At 39.6% G+C, this 15,222-nt stretch overlaps 1 protein-coding gene across 1 annotated transcript; it reads left to right on the top strand.

Moving 5' to 3' along the window:
* The first annotated feature begins 307 nt into the window (after positions 1–307).
* On the top strand, positions 308–12,609 carry LOC107188213 (unconventional myosin-IXa-like). The gene is given in 15 exon segments (XM_015576469.1): positions 308–600; positions 682–1,296; positions 1,361–1,659; positions 1,722–1,981; positions 2,063–2,370; positions 2,448–2,785; positions 2,901–2,961; positions 3,925–4,251; positions 5,466–6,389; positions 6,467–6,547; positions 6,996–7,130; positions 7,172–9,168; positions 9,262–9,383; positions 9,386–10,199; positions 11,668–12,609. Coding segments are annotated over 15 exon segments (6,672 nt in total). The 3' UTR covers positions 11,766–12,609.
* The last annotated feature ends 2,613 nt before the right edge of the window (positions 12,610–15,222 follow it).

Below are 15,222 nucleotides of genomic sequence, written 5' to 3'. Positions count from 1 at the left end.
ATATAGATATATATATATATAAATACAGTCTTTTAGTTTATGAGTATTGAATAAGTTTGAGTGCATTTGACAAAATTCAATAAAATAACTTAATGTAAACAATACCTGTAAATAAGTCCAGTAATCAGTAAGATTGTAATAGTGAACATTTTAAAACAAAATGTGTAAAAGTTACTTTAAACGTTTGCATCAGTGGGTGTACATAATTGAAAAACAGAAAGAAATAGAAATAATACATTTGAAATTCTGCATGGATGATAGAGGAGAACTTTGTTAACCCTATTAATAATATTCTAGGGTTAAAAAAATGGACAGCTGTTGCTCTGGAGTGGTGCAAGTATTTGTGGGTGAATGGAGCCCAGAATATGAAGCACTTTCCATTAAAGCTACAAAACAAACTTCATCAGCTGAGATTGTGGAGTGCATAATCGAAAGACTTGGTTTAGTTGATGCTAATGTTTCCAATGGATATGAATTAGCAGAAGTAGTAGGGAACTCTGTTGGGCAAGAATGTAAGGAAAGAAGACTTGGGCCAACTGAGTGCCCTGTAGCACTTATGTTATTATGGCCCAAAAATGCAGCACAACAAGAATACTATAGGTGCGTGGAAAGCCAGTTAGGAATGTATAATGGAGAAATCGTACCAATGTTTTAACATGTCTCTTTATATTCCTGGTTTAGGTTTTACTTACGAAAGAAACAGCCGGATTTATGGTCAGATAGTAGATTTCCGATGGATCCACAACTTCTAAAGGACTACTTTAATAGATTCCTGTATCAGCCGCGTGACAAAGAATATCCAGATCTGTGTCAACTTCCAGACCTTAATGAACAGACTCTGCTGGACAACCTCCGGGCTAGGTTTTTAGCTGGAAACATATATACCTATGTTGGCAGCATCTTGATCGCATTGAATCCATTTAAATTTTATCCTATCTACAATCCAAAATATGTGAAACTCTACCAAAATAGAAGATTGGGGCCAGACATACCTCCGCACATATTTGCCATAGCTGATGCTGCTTATCACTGTATGCTTAAAGAGAAACGAAATCAATGCATTGTTATTAGCGGTGAGAGTGGATCAGGTAAAACGGAATCAACAAATTTTCTACTGCACCATTTAACGGCACTCAGTCAGAAGGGTTCACACGGCAGCGGTGTGGAACAGACAATACTCAGTGCTGGCCCTGTGTTGGAAGCGTTTGGTAATGCGAAAACAGCGCATAACAATAATAGTAGTCGTTTCGGGAAATTTATCCAAGTGAATTACAAGGAAAATGGAATGGTGCATGGGTAAGCAGTTTGTAAATATAATATCTACCCGATAAAACATTAAAATCTGTTGTAAAATTATTAGGGCTGTGGTGCAAAAGTATCTTCTGGAAAAGTCTAGAATAGTCTCCCAAGGAAGAAATGAAAGGAATTACCATGTATTTTATTACCTTTTGGCTGGAGCAAATGAACAAGAAAAGCAACTTCTGCATTTAGAAAATTGTGATCGTTATAATTATTTAAATAAAAGTGGCTGTTACGGACTGGAGAATATTGATGAAAGACACGAATTTTCAAGACTGAAACAATCTATGGAGATGGTTGGATTCACGCCAGAAAAACAGAGACGATTATTCGCCGTTCTGTCAGCTGTTCTTCTACTCGGTGATTAAGAAATTATCTTAATGCTTTATGGAATTAAACTAATCATATTTCCATTGTTTTAGGCAATGTGGAGTTTCAACCTAGAAAATCTTATCATCACCACGATGAAGCTGTAGGTGTTAAGAATCCGGAAGTAGTAGCGTTAATATCTGAACTCCTTAGAGTGAAACAAGAGACTCTTTTAGCTGCACTTACTGCTAAACGCGCTAGAGCTTCGGGGGAAACTTTGGTTATTAACTACAGGCTTCCAGAAGCAATTGCAGCAAGGGATGCCATGGCCAAATGTCTATATGGAGCTTTATTTGATTGGATCGTTCTGCAGGTAAGATTTCATTTTATTTTTTTATTTTGCGAATTATGCACTCATAAACCATGCACAGTAACAAAAAATATTGAATTTCAGGTGAATCACGCATTACTTTCAAAGAAAGACACTCTCAGAGATCATCAAGGCAATAGTATAGGTGTGCTAGATATTTTTGGTTTCGAGGATTTTAAAACGTGCAATAGTTTTGAACAATTGTGTATAAATTACGCGAACGAGCAACTGCAACATTATTTCAATCAACATGTATTTCAATACGAGCAACGAGAGTACAGAAAACAGGGAATTAGATGGACAGATATAGGATATAGTGACAATTCAGGCTGTTTAAACTTAATAGAAGGAAAACCTAATGGTCTTCTTTGTCTCTTAGACGATCAGTGCAAGTGAGTCTTTGAATTTCATTTCGTTTTATAAAGATCAATCAATACCGTTGATTAAATAATAAAAATATCTGTAACAGTTTTCCGGGTGCAACGAATGAGACATTACTACAAAAATTTAATTCAGTACATAAAGACAATCCATTCTACGAGGCACCACAACGACGCGAAGCAGCCTTTGTTGTACGACATTATGCAGGGGCTGTTAAATACCAAGCTGCTAATATGAGAGAAAAGAACTTGGATTTAATGCGACCTGACGGCGTGGTTGGCGTATTGAAAAATTCTTCTCTTGCTTTTGTCCGGGAGTTAGTGGGTGCAGATCCAGTTGCAGTATTTAGATGGGCTATACTGCGAGCATTTTTTCGGGCTCATTTTGCTTTTCAAGAAGCTGGTCGTGTTCACAGACATGGTCGAGGTACAGTGTTACAGAATATTAATATTAATATTAATATTAATATAAATATCACTTTCGTATCAATGTGTTGTCTTTAAATCAATATTAAAGAATATGTATTTTTATTTTTTTGCAGCTGATGGTACAAAAGCATCTGTACAAAACAGGTATAGGACGCCGAACGAGAATTTAATAAGGTATACATTAATTTTCTATTTATTTATTTTTTAATTATTTTTGCTCTTATAACAGGGTGACTCAAAACGAAAGATTAAAATGCTTGTATACTCATGACATGGCAACGTTTGTTAGTTGAATAATAATGATCGTGATATAAACAGATGCCAATGTTGTTGCGCTTATTTTTTTTACTGTGTTTAATCTGCATATTTTATCTCACCCTACAAAAGTACATAAATCTACGCTGTGCGTTAATAATATTTGCATCACGCTGAAGAAGTTCCTATGTGTATACATTCAAGGAAACGTTAATTATATTTACATTGGCCACATGTCTTTTGTCCCTGTAGCCATCTTGTGACGTTGTCGACTGTCAATCTAACTATTAACCGAATTGCGTAAGTGGTCTTTTGGATCCACTGTATGTGTCGTTTTGGCAAACATTACATTCTTTTTAGAATAAGGTATTCTATGGATTTACAGAGTTTGTTTTTTTTTTTTTAACATTATATTCCCACTAGAAACACTTAAGGTTGAAATATCGATCGACTCATGATAGAAATATTAAATTATACGAACTTGTAAATCCATACATTTTTTTCCAGTCTTGTGTGTTAAAGATATTGTTTAGAATTATATGTATGCACCTTTTTGTATTAAGTGTGATTAGAGTGCAATCCTCATGACTTTCACTATACCAATACATTTTGTCATTTAATGATGTACTTGCTATTATTCTTAAGCATGATTAACAATTCAAAATAACTGTTTATTTATACAATTCATAATCAGTCATTAAAATACGCATTATACCATCGGAGTCACTCATGAGACCAATATTTGTTAAAGTCACCTCGCCGTCCACACTCGCTGATGAGATCAGTATTTATTCGATTTAAATATAGTTATTATATAGTTACATATAAACGCAATTAGAAACGAAAAAAAAAAATGAAATTAAGCATGAGAGACTTTTTCAGTTCGCACAAACATAATCGTCCACCAAGCTATCAGAAGCAGCGCAGTGTCTGTATACCATCAACAATACCCACTACCACATTATCTTCTATACAACTCGAAAACAACGACAATGTAAACAACAACCGATTGTCGTGGCCACAATTCCGAAACATTAATCAAACGCAACATCCGTCCAATGTAACCATGATGAAGGGTTACTTGATAAGGGGCAGGGAAGACCAGCCTCATAGTAATAATAAACTCAGACGAGATACTCATACTCCGCTAGAGAGGGTGCTTCCAAAAGACGAAGCAAACGTCATGGAACGCGCTAATCAAATAGTCATGTATGTAAACTGCAGCTACTTATAGTCGATAACATTTTATAATTTAAGCTACGAAAACTCACTGCTCTACGATACAAAGGTAGTGTGTGCTCTATAGTGATTTCTGGGTGAAGGATTTCTTTTTCATAGGTAACAGCATCTTAATAGGATATTAATGGTCTTCCCGTGCAATATCATATTACGGCTTTTCATGGATGTGTTCATTCTCTTAGAGAATGTACTCATATCGTACAGAAATATATCACGAAAGACATCTCCTTTGAATGTGCCATAAAATTCACGATCATTATCCCTTACTTGTACTGTCTTAGTCGTCATGTTTAATCTTTTTTCATAATTTTAGCTACAATTTAATGCATGCTGACTTCACAACAGTAGTTCTTCCACTTTTCGAATTGAGATTGTGCAAATTATCCTATTTGTAATTCAAGCACATTAAAGATTAAAAAGAACGTAAATGTTCGTATCGTGCTTCTAAAATTATATATATTTGTACTCAATATATACTAATGGGTTAATTTGTATTATATGCTGTTCAATGCAGCAAGTAAATTGATTTCAGAAAATCCTTTTGCCACTGAGCTTTTCATCTTACAAACTTTTGCTCTTTTGCTACTAGCATCTAACTGTAATTTCTTGCACGATATAACTTACATATTAGAATTTAAAAGAGAAGATCCTAACAAATTATTGATTTGTAGACCAGCAAAGAGATTCAGCCCTAATGTTAGTAGTTCACTAAGTTTGCAAATTGCTTGGTATAAGTGCATATAGTTCACAGTATTCGTACATCTAGTTTAAAAGCAAGTTGCATTTCTCACATACTTTTTCCGGATTTCCGAAAATATCTGCTAATGGACTATCTTTATACACAGTCGTATCTATTTCCATATGCTTTTACACTTGCTATCATAATTAAAATACACCAATCATAATCATATTCTGCTAAATGTTTCTTACTTTACAATACGTTTAATAAACATATTTGCAATGCCATAAATGTCATTGTATGGACTACATATTCTCCTTTTCCTGTTTTTGCATTATATGAATTTATAATACAATACAAGTCCTGATAAAACATGTAACTAATTATAAAAATGTAAACTTATATTCTTTGTGATTTATGCTCATTAATAGGAATTTAAAAATGGGAAAAGGAATTTCAAAAGAATTGCTCATTATTAATAGATTAAATTTTGACGATATTACAGGAAAAACAAATCATTTCGACCCAGAGAACGTGGCAAGAAGGGTTTAAAAAATCTTCAAACTGTAAAGACCCTAGCTGGAAGAACACAAAGTTATGGCAGTGGACCCGGCAAAGCAAGAAAACAACCCATGACAGTATCGGCACAATTTCAACAGAGCTTACACAGTCTCATGGACACCTTAAATCAAGCAAATCCTTTCTTCATCAGATGCATTAAAAGCAACGCCAACAAGGTACCAAATGAATTCGACGAGGAAACTGTGCAACGACAATTAAGATACACAGGAATGTTAGAAACAGTCAGAATAAGACAAGCTGGATTTAATGTTAGATTAACATACGAAGAGTTTATCCAACTGTACAGAATGTTGCTACCCAAGGGATTGTTAAGTTCACAGTCCGACGTTAGAGACTTCTTGCTGACACTGAATCTTAACAGAGACAATTATCAGCTCGGAACGACTAAAGTTTTCCTGAGAGAATCGGAAAAAATCAAATTAGATATAGAATTGCATCAGCAGATCATCACAAGTATCACAACAATACAAAAGTGGTTCCGCGCCTGCCTGGAAAGAAGAAAGTTCCTCAGATTGAAAAAGGCTGTCGTGCAAATACAGTCTTTTTGGAGAATGATCATTGCTCAAAGACTTGCCCACTCTCTGCGTGCTAGGGTAGAAGCTGCTACTCACATACAATCTGGTTGGAGATCGTACAAACAGCAACAGTGGTTCAAAAAGTTCAAGTCGTCTATAATTACTTTTCAAGCCCATGTCAGGGGCAACAATGCAAGGAAAGCTTTTGCTCAGCTGCAGAAGCGAAAGAATTTGCTTGTTGATAAAATTGGAGAATACAAGGAGATTCAAGATCAAAGAGAGCTTACATATGATAACAGCAAGGTGTACTCAAAGCTTAGGGATAGTGAAGAGTAAGTGAAATTTAATTATTAATCGTTTTTACACACAGCTGATACGAATAGTACTAATAGAATTGTGTAACATTTAGATCACTCACGGAAGACCATACGTTGCTGGATTTTAGTACGATTCGGAAAATGGACTCCCAAAATCGTTTCACTCCAGCAAGGTAAGTAAATGCCTTTTTTTAAAAAGTTGTAACATGTTAACATGGCCCGTACCACGCTACTTTTTGAAGATTTTCCATTTGAGCCGTGTGTATTTATTTTATAATATTTATGAGACTGAAAGATTGATTGTTATCAAAAGGAAGAGGCACCATATAAAATGCATTGTCGATCGAAATAAAGAACTTTAAAGTGAACATGTAAAACATGTTAAAGCAAATAATGTGTAATCTTGATTAAACAGTTTTTGTTTACAGTCGCGCATTACAATCCGTTTTATTTAAATAGTGTGTGCATTGATGAATGTTTGAGCAATCATCAAATATCACTACACGTTTAGTCTTACTTTTTACAAGTGCTGTACTAATAACCTGATTAGAAAATCGCTATTGCTGGATGATGTTGTGCGGATGGTGTTAAGAAGACTTACAGCAATTTATTAATTCACAGAGTGGACAGTGCAGCAAGGGACAACACTATCGACACTAGTATGACATATTCGAAGCGTAAACTTACACCGAATGCAAGAATACTACATGAATCCATTACGGTATTAAAGAACACAGAACTTTATTCGTCCGAGGAGTTTAGTGAACGTAAGAGTAGTTTGGAATGCCTATACCGAGCACTAGAACAAAACGCGGCGATCATTCCCCCGTGGTAACAGTGAATACAAACTTAGTAAATGCTTCCAGCCGATTGTCCTCAGTCGGCAAACGGGCAGATAGTTCATCAACAGGGTACAGCGATGGAGAAACCGACTCGGAAATACCAAGCGCAGTACAAAGCGCACCACCAGTCTTCAGTACTGCACCGTCGTTCCCGTGTCCACGAGAGATTAAATATCATCAGTCCAACATTAACTTGACGCATAGTCCAAACTCAGACATATGGCGGCGTAGAGCAGACTTCACGTCTATCAATTACAGCGACTATTTAATGTCTGGTCCTCAGAAGACAGCATTAACGCGTTCCGCGAATGTTTCGCAATGCAAGAATATGACAGACAACATAATAGAACCGGGACAGCACGAGAAGCCAAACGAGGCGTCGAACTTTAACGTGAAACTGGATACAAACGAACGTTTCATTCACATGGAGAGATCGTCGGCTCGAGAACAGCGTCGACTCAGTGACAACAGCATGTCCAGCGAACGACTGGAAAGCGTTCCAGCGTCTCCAATTAGACGGGACCATGGATACGGTCATGGTAAAGACCTGAAAGATTTCAGTTACTTAAGACGACAAAATTCAGAAGGAGACACGTCCATCAAGTTGGATTCCGTGAACGATGAAAACATTTTGAAGAGTCCCCTGTTGAAGGGGACATCGCCTAAAGAGAAAAATTCAAGGCCAAAAGAGAAATCCGAGCCTGACGTGCCTGTCAGAAGTGCAAGAAGAAACCGACCCTCGCGAGAATTCCATTGTTGGTCCATGGGCGAGAGCGTGTCGGATTCAAACAGTGGCGAGGCGAAGAACCTCTTCCTGGGCACGATTAAAGAGAGTGACTTAAACAAGTCTGCGAACGTGTGGACCCGCAAGGATAGCCCGCACGAAACCCCGTCGAGATCGGTAACAGACTGGCCCGTGAACAAGACTGAAAATGCCTCCAAGACCCAGCAACCTGGCAGGCGTATGAGATCCAACGCTATAACGACATTGGAGCTGAGAAGGAGAAACTCTGATCCAGCCACTAAGGTATCTGGTCTCAGCGAGGACAAACCTGGAACCGATACAAGTCCCAACGACTTGAAACTCGCGCCTGGAATGAATCTTTTGGAATGGAAGGGCAATTTGTTCACCTTGGCCGGCCATCGGTTCAGAAAGGTTGCGAGGTTCGCCAAGGATGACGTGTGCGTCTGTTGCCACGAGAAGATGGACGCATTCGTCACGCAGGGGTACAAGTGTGCGGAATGTAAACAGTTGTACCACGTGAAATGTATTCAGAACGGCGGGGTACTTAAGATGCCGTGCATCCTGACGAACACTCCCGGCAGACGGAAAAATAGGAAGCCACCGCGAACACCGTACGACGCAACGAAGCAGACGGTCGCGTCCAAGTTCAGTTTGACCGGTACTTCCGCGTTCTCCGACAGCACGGACAAAATTATATCCGATGCCAAGGAGCTGGCGCTCATGCAGGACTTCATCACGAAGAAAATCTACATAATGGAAGGCCAGGCGGAGGGTAGAAAACCCAGCGAAGTGGACCGTGTGTTCAAGCAGGCTCTTCGTAAATTTAAAGACGATCTGGTGATCACTTACAGCGTCGCCATTCAGCAGGGCGTCGAGGGCAACATCAAGTACACCGATCTGATAGCGAACTTCCTGCACGTGATGGAGACGGTCTGCAAACAAGAGAATACCAGTGAAGATTTTCCCGTGACGATGGGAGTGAACGCGTTCAGGGGGTTCATGAACGAATTCATGACGCTAGTCAAAACCGAAGCGCCGGAGAAACAGAGTAAGAGCAAACGGAAGAAGGAGAAGAAACGGAAGCAAGAAGAACCGACACGACACGGGAATCACATGTTCCAGTTGACTATCATAAATATACCTACAGCCTGTGAAGTATGCACGTCTTTCTTTATGTGGCCTATTGAACGCGGACTTGTTTGTCAGAGTAAGTATCCTTCTTGCAATTGCTTTTAGTTTATTCTTCTAAAACAGATCGAATTAAAACTATACTTACCATCATACCTATACTTACCTTTAGATTGCAAGCTGACATGTCACAAGAAGTGCTACATGAAAGCGTCGGCGGAGTGCGGAAAGGAAGCGTTGCACGAGGCGAACTCGCGAAAGGTGTTCGGCGTGCCCCTGTACAAATTGGACTTGAGGGCATATACCGGTAGAGCGGTGTCAGTTCGAAAGTGAAAGAGTTGAAGCTGAAGATGGACGAGGGTGATTTGGAGAAGGTTCTATTCGAGAATTACCAAGTGCACGTGCTCGCGGCTGTGCTGAAGAGCTTCTTCCGGGATATGCCCGAGCCTCTGTTGACCTTCGAGTATTACGACGATTTTCTGCACGCTGCTAACTTGACGGATCCACGGGATCGGATCAGCACGCTGTTCGCCATACTGAAAAAGCTACCGAAACCGAACTTCGATCTGATGGAACGGTTGATCGTTCATCTGGCGAGGGTCGCGCTTCACGAGGTCGACAATCGTATGTCCCCGTCAGCCCTGGCGATCGTGTTCGCCCCGTGCATCCTGAGGACCAGTAGGACCCTGCCTGCACAGGACTCGCTGCAAGACGTTGGCCGGCAGACCTGTTGCGTCGAGACGATCGTCCAAGAGAAACTGAGGGTCGTGCGGGCGACCCTGGCCGATATAAATACTCTCGAGTCCGCCTGTCACACGGCGACTCATCGTTTGTCCAGCTTGCGATCCTCGAAGATCTTCAGCCCGGAGGAATTGAACGCGGCTGTATCGAACGTGGCCGCGAGAGGCGGTACCGCGGATCGGCATAGGGATCGGGGCGACGAGGAAGAGGCGCTTCTTGTCGATCACATACAGGAGATCCAGAAGGAAAAGGCATTGCTGACCTCGACTCTTCCCAGCCTAACGAGAGCTTCCTCGGACGACGATCTACTTCTCTCTGCCACCGACTTGGACGATGGGTCTCTCGATGATCTACTTCCATCCTCTGCCGGTAAATTTTTCTTTTTTCATTAGTTTTAGAATAGTGCTGCTCGCGGATCTGGACTACAGAGACAGAGTAAGGAAGCTGGAGTTTATTATGGACAATGTTTAGGTCATTTTCGAAATCCCGTGTAGCTACAAACTTACTCAGATTCTCTTTGTCTCTAAAGGTATTGACAGGAATGTCAATATTTTTGTAGAATAATTTGTTTCGTATGGTTTACATTCGTTGAAAAGTAGTTTTGACAAACGTTGTCTAATTCAACCGATTAACCTTCTTTTTTATTTTTGTTAAAGTTCAGTTTAACTGTTAACGAGCTGAAGTTTCACGTACGCAGTGGTGCACTAATACGATTTTAACTTTTATATTTACTGTGAAGTTTGAGATAGTTAGCGGGTATAAGCTGTTTAAGCTGTTCGAGCTGTTATTAGAGATCGGAGTAAGCTAAACGGTATAGTGGAGATACTCTTCAGAGACCTTGAGCGTTTAATTAATTCTGTTCCAATTACACGATCTATAAAGTCGAAGGAATTTTTCTCTTTTAGTTACTTTGCTTATTTAAATTTACAATATTTCTTTTACTCGTTGGCACACTCAATGAATATCTTTGCATCGTTCAAAGGAGTTCCGCCTTTTATGAAAGGGTATATCTATCTATTGTGCGACGTGTAACGATTGGAGTTTCTCAATTTTTCTGTGACGCATCAAATAATTTCGAAGGTATTTGTACGGATTGCTCAAAGTGGAACATCCTGTATGTTAGAAGGAAGGAAGAAATCAGCCGATCGGATTTCTGTTGTCGAAATTCAAAGTCGAATCCTTCGTTCGACTACTCCGATCAAATCCCGGAGTCATACCTAGCATCGACGGATTCCGTTTTAAAGGATATTCCTTATTTAGATTCTGTTCAGATTTCTTCACAAGAAAAATATTCATCTGTTACATAATAACATACAAAGGAAGTACAAGTGCAATTACAGTGGAATCTCTATTAACCGAATTAACGAGCCGACATAACCGTTCGAAATTTTTTGCCAACGACAATGTACATCTATTAAAACACGATAATAAGAAACAGTTGTCTTAAGATCTCACAGTTTCTGCAACTTCTAACTTTCTAGTGCTATGAATTTTTTTTTACCAAATTTGAGTGTTGATGCTTAGACTTTTCTTTGGTACCCTGCTCTCAGAATTCTTCACAAAACATATTTGCTCCGTTTAAACTTTTAATACATAAACTGATGTTTCTAGTTTACTTTTGCAATTCGTAACACGTTCACTCTTCTTTAACGCAATTCTTACGTTACAATACAGAATTAACATCTACCGCAGCGCAAAAATGTTTCAGCACAATAAAAACGAAACGTATCTCTTCTCTGATAATAGTTGCTCCGACAATGGTAGTTTTGCTGCATTAAACGAAAGAATAGAAAGTAAAACAAAACGTTGACCCGTTTAGCATGATGTCTGCTTGCAGACGGTCTAGTAAGAAAGAAACCAATCCAGAGGCAGAGTTCCGCGGACAATGCATTTCCCACGATCATCAGCGTCGACGAGGACATGGTAATGGTATGACCATCGACTGGGAACGTTACCACGACGGATGATCGATATGTGTAGCAACATGACACGCGCTGTGAAGCGTCGGACTGACGGCAGCGAATCGACGAGTCTTACTTCTGGTCTCATCGGCAAGCCGCTAGTAATTTAAATAAGTAGTTAAACAAGAAAAAAAAAGCAAAGAAAAGAAACAAGAAAGCAAAACAAGAAACGCGACATTTTAGGTAGGTCTAGTAATTTGTTCCACGCGAAGTTAAGCTGATAATTCGATCAAAACGTACATTATATATACATACACACACACACACATATATATATATATATATATTTTTTTTTTTTCACTCTGTCGCTAAGCTTTCAGAGCTGTGTTTTTAAAGAACGATTAAGAAGTTACGCGAGAGAAAGGGAGAGAGTACAATTACAGCTTCTGCACGCGATAAAAGAAAGAAACAAAGAAGATATGAGAAAGATGTGCTGAATATTCATTTTTAATAGTCCATTTTTCTCTTGGAACGCAATCCTCTCTTTGAATCGAAGACTGTCCAATCAGGCTATCTAGGTGTTTAGAAGCGTGTGTGACGAGAGCCATTCGGTGATTCTATCGGTTACATTACTTCCAAAACGAATAGAATACAATCGCCGCCCCATTTCGGTCTGTCGTTACATACATATATACCAATATACATACGTTCTCGTTTCTACCGCGCAGGCGGAAGGGCACAAAGAAAAGAAAGAAAAGAAGTTGGGGTTTATGCACGGTTCTCATGTCGAACGCGTGAAAAAGAAGAGAAAAAAAAACAGAGAATTATCCGTTGTTGTTACGAGCGTGTTTTAGTCCGCATTTAAATTCTCTCGTTCTTCTCGTACATTATATATATTTTTTAAACGGAATTCGCTTAGAAATAAATATGTTCATTCTTGTTCCGTGTCTCTCCATTGTTTCGCAGATTTTATAGACTGTTGCGTGAATCACGCACGAATCACATATACATACATACATCCATATACATATATACGCTGTCAAGACGCGCGAGAAAGAGCGTGTGACCTTTCTTTTCCCTTGGCGACAAAATGGGAGCATCTGCTGCTTTGTTCGACAATCACGAGGTCTTGGTCGCAAAATGGGGGGGGGGGGGATTCGGTGTCCTTTCTGTTCGTAAGATGTCGAGGACGATCGAAGGTCCGCGGGTAGTAGAGAGGTGGCAACCAACCACCACACGCAACGATTTAGGTTTCACCGGAGGCGCGTCGTGGTCCCCGTCGAGCCTATTCTTCGAGAATACTTTCGGCAGTTCTTAAGTACGCACCGATCGATTGTCCGATCCTCGACACGTCCGCGTGGACAGGTGAGAAAAAGAGAGGAAACACGAACGGGGATGTAAAAGGGAGAGAGAGAGAGAAAAAAAAGAGGAAACCAAAACCGTAGCTTGTACATATTATATATTAAATGATCATCTCGTAAGGAATCTGTTATTATTGTTAACTCTACGAGAGACGTTACCAAGATTATATTTCTATTTGTCGATATATCTCTTCGCGTAGGGGCTTCACACACGCGCCTGTTCATCGATAATATTATGCACACACACATTCACACACACAGGACCTGCCAATTTTCCGTTCGAATCGGTTCTCTCTCCTTTCTTCTTCTTCTTCTTCTTTTGTTTTGTATTTTTTATTTACCGTATCCTTTCACGCAGAGATTCCTTTATGTTGCACAGAAACGTGCACACCCACGAGGAACATTTGTATATATATGTGTATTTGTATACATATATGTATGAATTATATGTAAGTACTTATGTATATATACATACCAGAGAGACTTTGTGCGCACAGGACTGAGCAGACGGGTTTTTTTTTTTACTTGAGATTTATTAGAATTTCGTTTTAGTTCCCCTGTCGGCGGTCTGGAGTGCGGTTTTTTCATTCGTTTTTTTTTATATATATATATTACTTATGTAAGTTTCTACTTTCTTTTATACTCGTATTTCCCGCCACTTTTTAATACAACGCGGTAGGCGACCGGTTCTACTAAAGTTTTTCTGTTGCTGTTTTTTTCGTCCTGTTCCTTCTATTTCGCGGCAGACCTCGAATGGCTTAACAATCCGGAAGTAATCGAGGGGGGGATCGAGTAAAGGAATTCGAGCGAACCGTATCGGAATTAACAATTTCGGGATTCGCGGCTCTCGAGGTTCACCATCCGCCGGTTTTCTCGCGCTTCTTTTCTTTTTTCATTTAGTTTTTTTTTTCGTTTCCTTTTTAATATGCGAGTTAGAACTCGGTGATTTTTAAAATATAATTTTATCTGGCGCTAACCAGTCGCGGTTTAATAGAATTCTCGATAAAGTCCGCCAGCGGAAACGGCGAGAGGGGATGAAAAAACCCTTTCGCCGTTTTATTCGAGCCCGCGTGGTGTTGCTTCAATTTTAACCAGACCGTAAATTATTTCAATTCCACGGCAATTTCATAACTCACTAGCGCGCAATTTAAAAAAAAGGGGGTAGGGGTGAAAAAAAGGACAAAATAAAGAGAGGCTATCGCGCGCGAGCGTTCACGGGCGTTTTCTTTAATTTTCTCTTTCTCCTTGCCGTGCCGTTTCCGTTTTATTTTTTCCTGTATTTCTTAATTACCGTCGGAAGTTGCTTCTTCCGGGGAGATAATTTTCAATGTACTTTCATTCATCGTTAATGACCTTTGCGCCGTTGGAAAAGCGCTTAATTAAGTCTCACGAAGCAAGCATTTCCACCGAAAAGTACTGTCTCGTTTCCTCTCACGGTTCGTCTCTTCCATTTTTTTCTTCTTTTTCCGAGACTTTCATCGTCATTTTTCCTTTTTCATTTCCACCCTTGATTTCGTCTTTTTCCCCCATTTTGGGTGTATTTTGCGCGCGGGTGTCTGTTCGCGAGAGAAAAGAAGAGAAACGAAAACGATTAGGAATCTTTTCCGCCGTGTTATGTTCCAAGCTGTACAAATTTATTTTAGCACAGGAGACGCGTAATCGAACAATTCGAAACTCGTCGAATCGAATTCCATACGCGTTGAATTTACGTGACCGGGTCGCGCGTGACTTTTACCCAACTAACTTAGGTTTAAGCAGGGAAAAATTCGGAAAAAGACGCCCGTCACGTTCCTACGAAACCGTTCTATTCTTCTTTTCGTGGGCTCTGCTGGGTGGCTGTCTGTACACCGGGTGTCCTGTTTCTTAACGATTCTCGACGGCCATTGTCGCTCTTGTACGTGATGAACATCGAAAAGTTTCTGAAGATTTCACTTAAGATCCGACGTCTTCTCGTCTAATCATGTACTTCTTTCGTTGGAAATAATGTTCAGATTATTGTACAAAGTTCAATGTAAGTTCGAAGGTTGCTCGAGTACATCGAAGAGAAATTTAAGAAAAGATCAGTTTTAGTTTGATAAAAATATTTCAGTTTCCTTCTGTATCAATCATAGTACTATTTCTCGCCGAAGA

This window comes from Dufourea novaeangliae, unplaced genomic scaffold, assembly GCF_001272555.1.
Source record: "Dufourea novaeangliae isolate 0120121106 unplaced genomic scaffold, ASM127255v1 scaffold118, whole genome shotgun sequence".
NCBI lineage: Eukaryota > Metazoa > Arthropoda > Insecta > Hymenoptera > Halictidae > Dufourea > Dufourea novaeangliae.
This window is presented reverse-complemented; position numbering and strand designations above follow the sequence as displayed.